General features: G+C 41.5%; 1 protein-coding gene across 1 annotated transcript in view; it reads right to left on the bottom strand.

Annotated features, from left to right (window-relative positions):
* The window catches only part of LOC131968445 (voltage-dependent T-type calcium channel subunit alpha-1I-like), a 76,908-nt gene extending 64,063 nt beyond the window's left edge, over positions 1–12,845 (bottom strand). Inside the window, exons 1-4 of the mRNA XM_059329330.1 lie at positions 12,557–12,845; positions 1,715–1,809; positions 1,340–1,473; positions 850–947 (exon numbers count right to left, since the gene is read on the bottom strand). Coding sequence (XP_059185313.1) covers positions 850–947; positions 1,340–1,473; positions 1,715–1,809; positions 12,557–12,845 — 616 coding nt within the window. The remainder of the gene's footprint in view (positions 1–849; positions 948–1,339; positions 1,474–1,714; positions 1,810–12,556) is intronic.
* Between the last annotated feature and the right edge of the window lie 647 nt (positions 12,846–13,492).

Below are 13,492 nucleotides of genomic sequence, written 5' to 3'. Positions count from 1 at the left end.
TCCAGCAATTGGCTAAAAACAGGCCTTACTGAGTCTGTTTGAAGCCACATTTTGGCCTTCATCATGCTTCAGAATTTAGGCACAATACTGGTGGAATAAGATACAAGTTTTTGGTATCTTTACCACCGTGATTATAAGGGAACTGTGAGTGAATTAAGTGATATGCAGACTTCAGAAGACACTTGGTGTCTTTCCTGCTGATGCTATGCCAATACTTATGTTAATTATTGACAAAATTACAAAACAAAAGGCATTTCCAGCAATTGGTTAATTATCTGTTTCAAGCCACATTCTGGCCTTTGTCGTGGCTCAAAAACTGACATCCATAGAAAGTTTTTGTCTCATTTTGAAGTGGAGTAGACCAATTCCATACCTGTGAAAATATAGGTCCCATACTGGATGATTATCTTTACCACCATGTTTTAATAAGGGAAATTTGAGGGACAATTAAGTGATATACAGACTTCAGAAGATACTTGGTGTCTTTCCTTTCCTGCTGATGCTCTGCCAGGCCTGTGCTGCAGTCATCTTCACTTTTTGCTTGTTTTGGGGGCTTTTGCCCTCAATCTGGTCTTCAGCAGTTCAAACTCACAAAGAGTTGGAGTCAGTGATTCACCAGTTAAGAGCATTACACAGTTTGACCATAAAAATCCTTAATTGCCTTTTTTCTCTCTTTATAGTCGTTGACCTGCTGCATTGTCGTAAAGTCAGGAGTCAGCACTTTAACCTCACAGTCACTGTTTCATTTAAAATCCAATGTACTTGAGCACAGAGCCAAACAATGAAAGACAAAGAGAAACAGTCTCTCTGAGCGTAGCGCATGCTGAAGGGAAAAGGAGAAAAACTCACTGGGAACTCTGTTGATGGCTCGCAGTGGGCGGAGAACCCGGACGGTCCTGATGGCTGATAGGCTAACGTTGTGTCCATCAAGAGAGTACTCCAGCATTCTGCGAAGAGGGAAAGTCACCGCTGTGTCACTGGCATCCTGATCATCCTGACCTTGGCAAACCCTCAATGTCTACAGGGAATCCAGCAGGACGCAGTGCACTGTCTCTGGGATACATAGCCTTTTAACTACCAATCACCGAGGTCTCTGTCTCTCAGGACCGAATGATGCCATTGTCATTCTGCGGAGCTGTCACGCACACACACAAACTTCCGCCGGTTCGTCTAAGCACGCGCACACACACGCTTGACATTTAACTGGCATTAAACAAGTGTCTAAGCTTTACACAAAACACACACATACACACACAGTTTTGGCTCGTATTTAATGTCAGATGCGCGTGTGTACGTGTGCATGTGTGTGTGTGTGTGTGTGCGTCTGTCAAACACTCACCCCACTATAACAATGAAGAAGTCCAATCTGTTCCATGTGTCGCCTAGGTAGCCGCTCTGACCTATAACCCCAAGAGCCACCATCTTCACCACCATTTCCCCGGCGAAAAACGCAAAGATCCCATCATCCAGAGCCTGCGAACACACACACACACACACACACACACACACACACACACACACACACAAAAGCAAACCCAGAGGATTAGTGTAAACTGATTAAGGGGGAGAAAAATTAAAGCAAAAAACTTTTCAGACCCTTGATAATAAAGTCTCAAAGCTGAACATAATTAGTTTGTAATTTCAGATTGTTGTGTGTGTGTGTGTGTGTGTGTGTGTGTGTGTGTGTGTGTGTGTGTGTGTGTGTGTGCTTTACCTGCAGGAAGAAGGGTGTGTGGTCACAGGGCTGGAACATCCCTAGAGTCACACAGTTCAGCAGGATGGCCAAAATGCTCACACGCTCAAACCATGTGACACAAGGTTAAGGGTCAACACCACAGTGGCATTTAAACATTGATTACATCAGCAATATTCAATATTAACACATTTTAATGAAGCTGCCCTTGTTAATAGGTTGAATGAGTCACAACAAGCCATAAAAGATTGTCACTTGCCGGTTCCACTTCAGCTAAAACAAGGTGTCCCTTCATAGAATATTCTGGCTATACTGCCTGTTGAGGTGTAAACAGTAGAACCTGATCTAAGCTGTACCATGAGAAACCAATAGGTGATAGTTGCAGGTTTCTCTAGAGTTTATGGAGAGTCTTAGGCTACATTTACATGATGACGGTCTGAACAGAAGACGCAAAAGTGACGTCGCGTCTTCACTTTTTATTCTTATTTTAGACAAGCGTTTTCAGGAGGAAATCTGCGTGCATACGGTGACGCAAAAGTATGTGGAATTCAACTGGGTATGCATGCCAGGCGGCTAAGTGCCGCTGTGATAAACTATCACACAACGCCGCCATGTCTGCGCGCATGCGTAGAATCTTCCTTCTTCTGTTATCATCTTGCTTATTTCCGCTACAGCGGAGTGTATTTTACTTTTCCACGTTGGAGGGTGGTTTCAGATTTTTGCGTTTTTAAGCCCCAAAAATGCCGTCACAGTCTAAACGAAAGGCACTTCCGATAGAATATTTTGTCGTTTTTACCCGCAAGCGTCCTGGTGTAAACGGGGCCTTAGTGAGGTGTTGAGCCAACACAAGTGCTCTTTGTCATAGATTAGAAGTCTCGGGAACTCCACTGGAGTGATAAACAGTATTCTCCCAAAAGATAGAAGTTAGAGACTAGGGCTGGGCGATATGACCTCAAATCAATATCATGATTAATTGAGCATTTTACCTCAATTAGGATCAATGAATGACTATTTGGTTTTTGCCCTCATAGTTCACTGACGTGGTCTCTACTGTAAATATGCTCAACTGTTGAAGCTGGGGTATTTTTTCTAATGAAAGAGAGCATATCTTTGTGACATGAAAAGAAATTAAGGAAATACATGAACTACTTTGTGCTTATTTATTGAATATTTCAAAGTGAAATCAAAGCATCGCTTGAAATGAAAACGTCACATTTTTACTTTAATTAGAAGTCAACTTCTCAAAACCATTCTGGGAAAAAGTTATAGAGTATGACAATACCTAAATGTCCAAAGTTAGGCTACCCCCCCCCCCCCCCCCCCCAAAAAAAAATGAAGGCAATGGCTGGACCTTGCACATGTTAGCCAGAGTTAATAATGAAAATGAGACTTTTAAAAAGTCGTTGGACCATTTTTTTTTGCCTATTGTAATGTGAATGTATCGTGATGAGCCAAACATGCTGCTGTGGTGCCTGAAATATTATTCTATTCTGGTCTTGTATTTCCTTGTTTTCTTTTACTTTTTAAAAAAAAATGGGGGTTGGAAACTCACCTGTGATCAATCTGGGGACACATTACTGTTTTATACCAATGCTGTCTACTCAATTGTTGTTGTTTATTTTTTTTACATGAAAACTAAATAAAAACTAAATAAATAAATCAACTTCTCTAAAACAGTAGAACATAAATTATATTTTACTTCTTTTTGCGCTGTGTCTTCTTCCCGAAAGTCAAAATGTGTCCAAACGATGGACAGGGTATTTTTCCTGGGTACAAGCCGCTTGAGTTGCTCAGCTGGCTCCGTGTTTGAGTTCTCCTCCATGTTGCTTCCATGTCGCGGATTGGAAATAATCGTCATGGGCAAGATCACGCCAGTTAGAGCGTCTAAATGTCAGTTCTGATTAATTTTCAATTAATTGCCCAGCCCTATTGGAGGCAACTGTCTAACGAGTCATTCCAACATCTCCCATTGCGATCTGGTGACTGTACAGATCAAAAGATATGACGGTGTGCTCCATTTGATCTGGGAAGTTGGGATATTTTTTCCCTGTCAGAGATTTCCCTGAATCTTTGCGATTTCTAACTCATAAAGTTGGAGGAGCCTCAACCAACCTCGACCTAAACATACAAGATTTCTTCCCCTTAGTGAAAACTGTACATAATAACTTTATTTATACAGCACCTTTTAAAAACAGCAGTTTTATTACAAAGTGCTCTCTGTCGAAGCACTTTGTAATATACAGTTCATTAGCACATTTGTGTGTCAATGTGTGCTACAGTTAGTAACTTCTATATACAATATTTTGTCACATTTGTTGAAACTGTCACAAAATCTTGACAGTAATATGAGACAGATGTACTTCCTCCTCCTCCTTATCGTGCTCCACTGAGCCTGAACAAAAACAACCAATCAGAGCCGATTAGTCTCGAACAGAGCTGTCAATCATGTCAATGATAGCTCGTCAACTGCGGTCAAACTGTCAAACTAGGCAACACTGATCACATGAGTTAAGATTCTGTTCATGTATTGCTTATTTCTCACCTCAAATTCCAGAAACACATTTTAGTGACTGTTCAGCTGTTAAAGTAGAAGGTTTGTGACCTGGCCATTTTGAAAATAGTTGAGTAAAGCTTCTCAGCAGAGAGGGGAGGGGGAGAACTAACAGAGGAAGTCTTTTGCCTTTTCCAGTCTCCTGCCTACTTCAGCTTCAAATCCCGTATATCCAATACTGTCAACTAGGGCTTGGCAGTATATCGGTATTACGAGTTATACCGATATATTTTAGAAAGAGATATGTAGTTGAAACAATACCGCCATACTGATATATAATATCTTTTGATGTTGCTTTAACCTATGTCCACTATTTGTTGAATAGTGAATAAGAGCATCTGAATCTGATGAAATTGCTTCAAAAGGTGGAAGGTTTGGAATTCGATAAAGTCTTTAAATAAAACAGGTTGATGATGATTTCTTGTGACGTTGAGTTAAAAATAAACACTTTGCACGTTTTGTTTAAAATACCAATATATATCGTATATTGCCTTTCGGCCTAAAAAAACCAGGATATGAGTTTTGGTCCATATTGCCCTGCCCTACTGCCAACCTCTATCTCTAGACACATTGCCACAGCATTTGTATGTACAAAATACCATATAATGCATTAACATGGACTTGTAATGCTTTCAATGGCTAACCTGGCGAGATCAAACCCATCTTGGTTTTCCAACGTGTTGTATTGGAACACAATTGACTCGGGCGTGACATGAATCCCTGCTCTGACCAGAACTCAGCATGATTCACATAATTTTCATTCTCATCAAACCATTCAGTGACCCTCTCGTGACCTGTGAGCAATCAGCTGCATTCATTATGCTTCTCTGTTCATTTCTTCTACTTTTTCCTTTTATTGCTCTTATACTCATACAGCATGTGCAATATCTAATGTGCAATTTCATTTATACTTACTGTCTTATCTTTCTTATTTCATTTAATAATTTATTACGATATCAGTCACACTTGTTCTGTCCTTTTTATTCTCGCTTTTATCTTGGTTTATTGTTGTTTATCCCTAATGCACCTTCAGTTGTGGCACTCCCACTTTTGTTGTTTAGGTGTACAATGACAATAAAGCCTATCTTATCGTATCTGATTCGTCACCCATTTGTATGTAGCCAATGTTATATAATATCTGTAGAAACCCTGAGGAAACTGCTGGTTGACAGTGAAGGTCCTGCCATGTCTAGTCGGCAGTCTACAATAAATACAAAATATCTGTAAGGACACACACAACTCTGTTTTGTGCCTTGCAGTTTGTTAAATCAAATTTGCAAGCATAGAACTGCACGTACTAACCTAAAAAATATATTTCATAAGGGTGGAAACTTGCTTTAATAAGCTTAAATGTATCAGCTTTAATTTACAAGCACGTCTTCTGACAGGACATTCTGACGTGCTTAATATTCACAACAACAAAAGAAAGACAGCTACCACAAAACAGTCAGAAAGACATTTGAAGCCAGTTTAAGTGTAAACTTGTGTGTGGTGGGTGTTTGTGTGTCTCTGTTGCTTGCTAGCTGTCAAACTGGAAGAAGAAGCACGGCTCAGAAGTGGAAAGCAGAGAGGTTTAAAGGGGGAAATAGTCTGAAGTAGAAAGTTAACGGAAAAGATTGTGTTTGCTTCGTACACACACACACACACACACACACACACACACACAACCACACACACACACACACACTCACATTTGAGCGCAAATGTGAAAACTGCTGAATGGATGACAGGAACGTATTCAAGAGCCAAGGACGCATGCATAACACAGCCTGGGGCATGCACATGGACACAGACACATAGACACACATGTGCACACACACACACACACACACACAAGTTCACACACAGAGTCCCCTTCCCGGACACTTTGCTCTCGAGAGGGCGGAAAAATTAATGAGAGTACAATCCTTTATCACCCTTGAGACAGAGAGAGAGAGAGAGAGAGAGAGAGAGAGCGAGGAGAGAGAGGGAGAGAGAGAGAGAGAGAGAGAGGGTAATCCAGTGTCCTCCCTTTTCTCTGGTTGCCATGGGAACCCCCATCTCACCGTGGGAACTGACTTCTGAGTTTCACAATCCGCTTGCATCCTGTCTGGACTGGAACACAATTAATACGCACGCATAAACATACACACACACACATACACACACACACACACACACACACACACACACACACACAATAGAAAATGATGTCCTTCAGAGCTACTCCGTCCCTCATTTCCTCAACGGTGAGAAGGGTCGCTTTAATCCTGATCTATCTGAATAAGTTACAGCAGCTTAGATAACCCTGAGTGTCCATAAAACACACAAAAAGACACACACACGCGCATAGTAAAACAAGGCAACAGGGCAGGGTCAAGGTGTGAGTGATGGATGAGATGGGAGTTTTTCCACGGTTGGCCCATCATTCAACATCAGTGCTGAAACACAGCGGGAACGTCCTCTCCTCTCTTTCACTCTCTCCATTGCTTTTCCTTCATCTACTCTCACACTCAACCTTTCCCTCTATCATCTCTCATTTTCCTCCACAGCCCTTTTCCCCCTCTCTTTGGCCCAATTATTTTTCTCTTTGCTCCGCTCCTCCTGCTCTCTGCCTATCCCTCTTCCTTGATATAGTGCGATGTAATTTCCTATCTCCATTCCGTATCTTTCCTCCCATATCCTTCTTGCCTCTCTCCTCTGCACTTTGCTTCCTTTTTTTTTTTTTTTTACTTTTGCTCTGCGCCCTCCCCGTCCCTTTCTACACATCTCCACATACTATGACTGCCCTTGGGTAAAGCTTTAGTCTCCCTGTCAGAAACCTGACTCTCGGCCAACAGATAAACTACAACTACACTTAATAATTAACATTGTCAGAGAGATGGAGAGGCGCAGAGACGTACAGGGTGAGAAATAGAGATGTAGAAACAGTAAGGGAGAGGTGGAGAAGAGAAAGAGAGAGGGCAAGAGACAAGGGAAATTAGAGATGAGGTGAGAAAAATGGCTTCATGCCTGATTAAAAAAAAAAAAGCACAGTTGAACAGCGGGATGAGAGAGGTTAAGACCCTGACGATTAGAACTTAAAGTGTAAACAACTGAAATGTTACATGGCCCGCACGCTTTGTCCTCTCTCCCTAATTGCCTCATCTTCTCATCCTCTTGTTCTTCCCCCTCCCCTCTCTAAGAACCACCACCTCCTCCTCCTTGTCTTCCATGCTCTCTCCCCACTCCCGAACTCCCTCTCCTCGAGTGCCAACACAGGTAATAAAGGTCAGGCAGACATTACAAATCAAATCAGATCACATCACCCTGATCTTTCTGGCATCATCCTCCACCTTTTGGCTGGGATACACATGCTAAAGCCTGCGTCAGAGAACATTTTCATATGCAATGTTCATTAAGTTAAAAGGATCGTCCATAGGGACACACAGGCCATCTGGATACACAAGGAATAAAGTGCCATATTTTTTGTGCTTGGGAAGGTTTTAGATTTTCCAGTATGGTGCCACTGTCTCATAAGGCACCCTTTATAAAAGCTTAGAACTTTGATGGCTGTAAGTATCAGTTATAAACCAATAAGAAGAACAACTTCAGGGCTGCCAGGTTGTAAAAATCCCCCTGATTGGTGTTTATTCTCCTCCAGCAAGACACTTGCTTTGTCTTTTTTTACCAAACTCTTAAATTCACCAGGAAGACTGGACCGTTTGTCTGCTCAAAAAGCTCTGCAAAGAATGAGAACCAAAAGCAATTTATTACAAGCTTATTAACATTTCCTTACTTCAAATTTAATGGACTGTTGTAAAATCACTTCACTCGTGACTTACTGGTCTGTAACACAGTGAGAAACCCTATGGTTCTTTTTACTGACTTCTTGACTGAAAGATGGTATATTTTAAATTGCAACATGAGCAGCATGGCTGGAGGACAATGGATGACAATGTTAGTTTATAGGCTGATTGACGCTCCAGACTGAAATATCTCAACAAGTTATAGATAAATGGGTATGAAATTTAGTACAGATAGTCATGGTACCCAGAGGATGCATCTTAATGACATTGGTGATCTAAACTTTTGTTTATTTATGAGGAAATAATAGCTGTATTTTGGAAAAACCTATCACAAAAACGCCTCTCAGTCAATGGTTAAAAGATCTATCAATATATATATATATATACATACAGGAAATATGTTTTAGGTTCAGTTTGTTTGTCAGCATTTTCATGAAATTTTGTTGAATCCGAATCATGGGGCAGACACACAAATTATTTTTTCCCTATAGTTCACATTGTTAGATAAAACATGGCCTTGGTGGAGGTCTGCACTCTTCTATTACCTTTCTAGTTCCTGGCTGTGTTTTGTATGTCTGTCGCAGACATGAAATTAGTATAATTACAATGGATTAAAGTAATTACTTTGTCACATTTATAATTTCAGACCTGATTTAAGTGACAAACTCATGACCCGCATGACTCTTAAGTACAATTTTAAATGTTACATGCTGGAGGAGGTTCAATTGTAGCCTAAGAATTTCTGTGTTAGTTATTTACAACCTAGATAGGCAGAAAGTTGTTTTATAATGACAAAACTGACCTATTAAGGTACTGGTAAATTATTTATAAAGCATAAATAAATACAACTTATGTATCTGATAAAGGGTGCCTTACTAGAAAGTAGGGTATTGAGTATTGATTCATCGGTGAACGATGCATCAATTTGCATCGTTGTAATGCCCAAACATCGATGCATATCACCGTTTTTTAATATATGCTTTTATTTTGAAAATCTTCCTGTTCTTGGGAATGGTCTATGTTTAGAAATAAAAGATCACAGGCTCTCTAAGTTAACCCCCCAAAAAACATTCACACTTAAATGCAATGTGGCACTTTATAGTGAACAGAAGGTCTATTTTCTATACTTTTTAAATATCTGGATGAGCTCAGAAATAAAATGGGCACATGACATCGTCTCAAATCGTTGGCTTGGCTCACCCCTGAATTGAACCAAGTCGAAGTCGTATCACGGCAGACTTTAACTAGAAAGTAGTTTTGATCTAAAAATCATGTGGTTTGGAAGGAAATCCTAAAATGTGGACTACTGTGTATGAATGAGCAAGCTGCTCACCAGTTACTCATGCTCTTTGCTGCTCAGATCCCCTCTTTCACTCTGCTATCCACACACACAGACTTGATTAAACATAACCTAGTTAAAAGTCTGTCATGTGCAGTATGCAATATGAGGGAGAGAGCGTCTGAAATGAAGGTGGCCAAGTTAAGTTACTGTCAAGTTGTCAAGTCCTCTGGCTCCGCCCCCTGAAAATGTGACAGCTGGTAGCCATGGAAACACTTGCAGGAATCATGTTAATTGGCTGAAATGATTCTGACAGCTCACCCTACTTTGAGAAAGACCTCCTCCGATCCATCGTTCTCTCCGTATCACCCCCCCTCCCCCGCTTACACACACCTCAACCCAATTAAGGAGTAGTTTAGAGGAAGCAAAAGAGAGCGATAAATAGCGGGGCAGGGGATTGATATTGAGTAAAGGGGGATGAGAGGAAAGAAAAGAGAGGGCGCTCAGAAGAAGAAAGGCAAGCAGGGAAAGGTACTTGTATAGGAGTGACAGATACAGCTTTTCTCATCTTTAAACAAAAGGAAACGCTCTGAATGTTTCATGCACTGCTGAATAAGTTATGTCCTTATGTGTGTGTGCATGTGTGTGTGTGTTGGGGGGGTATAGGTGTGTGTGTGTGTGTCTATGTGTGCTTGCCGACGCAACTCTTACATGTGTGTTTCTTTGTGGATCATATGTTACACTATAAAGGAGCCGGATAACCGCCATAGGGAAGCTCAGCACTTCACAGAGTAGTTGAAGCCGACCGATATAAGATTTTTGATACTGATGCCAATAGTGATTTTAGAGGGGGAAAATTAATCAATAACCGATATGGTGGCTGTTATAGCAATTTTTTGAGCTGGAATGAAAATAGTCCTTTTTTATGTGCTTTCTGCACTGATTTTTCATCCATCCAAAAGGTTCCCAGGGGGCTACTTTCTTAAAGAAAACCAAAAAATAAATAAAAGAAATTATGTTAAACATTGTTTTACATCATACAATGTATTGCATTGTCAGTCAATTCTCTAAATGATAACTGAGGAAAAAAAGATTAAATAAGAATAACATAAACAGCTAAATAATCATAATTAATGTTCAGTTTCAGTCAACTGCTGAGTATTTAAAAAGAAAAAAATTATAGCTATTTTTTACACCATTTTTAAATCAGGCAGGAGGCAAATATTGTACCCTACTAAATTTCGCTGCCAGTCTTAGTCACTTTTCAGGTCAAGATTTAATATGAAAAACATGATCAATTTAAAATGATTATATTTAAAAAAAAAAAATGAAACCACATAACAGCATATTAAGTAATATCAACCCTATTTTGCCAACATTAAAATGCTGCTAACATAAATGCTAAAGAAATAATCATCCAAACATTCTGAGTCGGGACATATAGGACACTTTAAGTATATTTTGATCCTGATGCTTTTGGACTTTTACCTAAGTGAGGTTTAAAATACTTGTACTGGAGTAATGTCACAGTGTGGTATTAGTATTTTTTACTTCACTAAGGAATCTGAATACCGAATACTGCTTGTTCCACACTTCCAGTGAATCGAACAGCTCCTCCCAAAGAAAACAGGAAATTACAGAAATCAATGTAGCTTGGGAGGAATACAAGAGAATGTTATATAATAGCAAGAGCCAATCTTGTTTTTGTTCCCAAATAAATTTGTTAGATGTGCTGTAGGGTGGAGAGATGTACAGTATGTTGTAAACATGGCACAAAGGAGGAGGACGACTGTGTTTCTAAGAGAAGGAAATGGAAGGACAGGAGATAGGAAATGAATTTGTAATATGTACTGAGTGCAGAAAGGAAGGAGGGGTCACCTCAGGGAAAATAGGACTTACAGCTCTTGGGGACTGCCCCCACCCCAGTGCGCTCACATTAATGTCCCTGTCGAACAACGTCCACCCACATTACTTCCCCCGCAGATCACTCACAACCACACACACAAACACAAACACACAAACACACACACACACACACACACACACACACACACACACCATACTGTAAGTCCAGACATATAAATGACCACAACCAATCTAAACAGGAATAAAAACTGGACACATGCCAGCAGCCGAGGCTGTATGGACATGTATAACGGATAGAAAGACAGAGAGACACGCACGCGAAAACAAACAGCAATCGGAAGTAACCGGGCCGTCAGGGCAGAGCTACGCTGTTGCCAAGCAACCAGGTGATTCCTCTAAAGAGCCTCTCCATGGGAGATTCCCTCGTTTGTGTGAGGGCATTCACATGCGTGTGTGTCTGCGTGCTTGCATGTATGTGTGTGTGTCCAGTGAGTTAGTGCTGACACAGTCAGCCTACAGTGTTTCGGGAAGCAACCAGCAGGCTACAGAGGAGTTTTGTATATGGCATTTGTAGTTTTTTTTTTCTTTTCTTTTCCTCTTGGTGTACATTTTATTTATTCAGCAATTATGTATTTATATTTTATAGAGTACACAGAGTGCTGACGGTTGCAAATACCCGCAGACAAGCACACAACGACACACGCGCAACGACACACGCACGCACACATAGAGTCATAAGCAGTGGAAAATATTCAATTTGGAAAGCCTTGACAAATCCCTGAGGTGTTGCTGACGTTTATGCATGCTTCGGAGTATTCATAGCCGCACACACACATTACAGCGCTGATAACTACACACCCTCACACCTTCACAACGACAGCAAAAGTGAGCAGGGAGAGTGAGAGACAGGGAGGGGAACGGGAGGTGAGACGATGAAGACAGAAGCACAGCGAGGTTTGGGAGGTGACGTGAGTTCTTACTATTTGTGACTCCTTCTGCTGTATAAATGGAGGCCAGTAACAATGCTACTGACAGGCGACTGTAACCCTGGAGATTCATTAGGGCTTGTCACTATGGAAACATCCAATCAGGGAAAAATGTTACCCATCTTTTCCTACAGCTAATGGGTCCAAGGAAATACCTGAGGTCTTCTAGACACACACACACACACACACACACACACACGATACTGACCTTCTTCCTGTCTCTCCGTTGTGTTTAAATGTAAAGTAAACATCTCAGTGCTGGGTGCCTTGTAGGTACAACAGCTTTGAGAAAGTACAGAGCTGAAACACAAACAGACAATGTGTCTCTCACAGTATAAACACACATTCACACAAGCACACACACACACACATGTCCGCAGTGCTTCAGGTGCACCCTCGGCAGTGAAGGATATGGGTGGCAGACGGCTCGAAGGCACCAGGAGCGTGGTGGGCTGGTTTGGGTCAGAGCCAAGAGAACCACTGGTGCTAGAGTTGGGTACGGCAGCTCCTCCTTTTCCTCCTCCTCCTCCTCCTCCTCATCATCATCATCATCATCATCTTCCTCCCCTTCTTGCTGCCTCTCCTCTCTCTCAACTGACACATGCACCTTCTCCCCCTCCTCCTCCTCCTCACCCCCCTCCTCCTGTGTTGGTCCTCTGTGCTGCTCATGCAGGTCTGGGTCCTGGGTGCCCGTCATGGCCATGCTGTGAACAGCCTGAACCTAAAAGAGGATGCAGGAGAGAGAGGGGGGGGGTTGGGGGGGGGATGGACAGGCAAACTGTTCAGGACACGATAACATGTGAATGTGTGTGTACTGTGCCACTGTGTGTGTGTGTGTGTGTGTGTGTGTGTGTGTGTGTGTGTGTTTCTGCTGTGTTGTCTTGTGGCCGGCACTGCAGCTCCTCAAAACAAAACGGAACTGCGCTGACTGTCAAGCCTGCCATCCTGTCCACAAGACCCTTTAGCCTCTAGCAAGGCAGCACAGAAAAAAAAAAGATCCTTTTCTCTGAAACAATAAGTGACCTTCAGCAGAAGAATCACAGCCAGCATGCATTCCTTTTCTCTGAAACATAAATCTACAAAAAAACAAACAGAATGAATTAATAGACGTGAGCAAAGGTGCCAACACAGAGTCAGTGCAAACAACAGAAAGCACTTAGACCCCTTCATTATAATCCTACAGCTGTACAATTCAGTGATGACACCAGGCCATTACTGCTGATGCTTTTAATCCAGACAGGCTTTGAACAATCTGGACATACAGAGAGAAAGTAGCTTAGACAGCTTGTTCATTTTGCCATGAAGGGAATAAAGTGTGGGGTATTTTTTCATTTGCAATCAATTTCCACT

The sequence above is a fragment of the Centropristis striata genome, chromosome 1 (assembly GCF_030273125.1).
Source record: "Centropristis striata isolate RG_2023a ecotype Rhode Island chromosome 1, C.striata_1.0, whole genome shotgun sequence".
In the NCBI taxonomy this organism is placed as follows: domain Eukaryota; kingdom Metazoa; phylum Chordata; class Actinopteri; order Perciformes; family Serranidae; genus Centropristis; species Centropristis striata.
The sequence above is the reverse complement of the archived record's forward strand: the minus strand, read 5'-3'. Positions and strand labels throughout refer to the sequence as shown.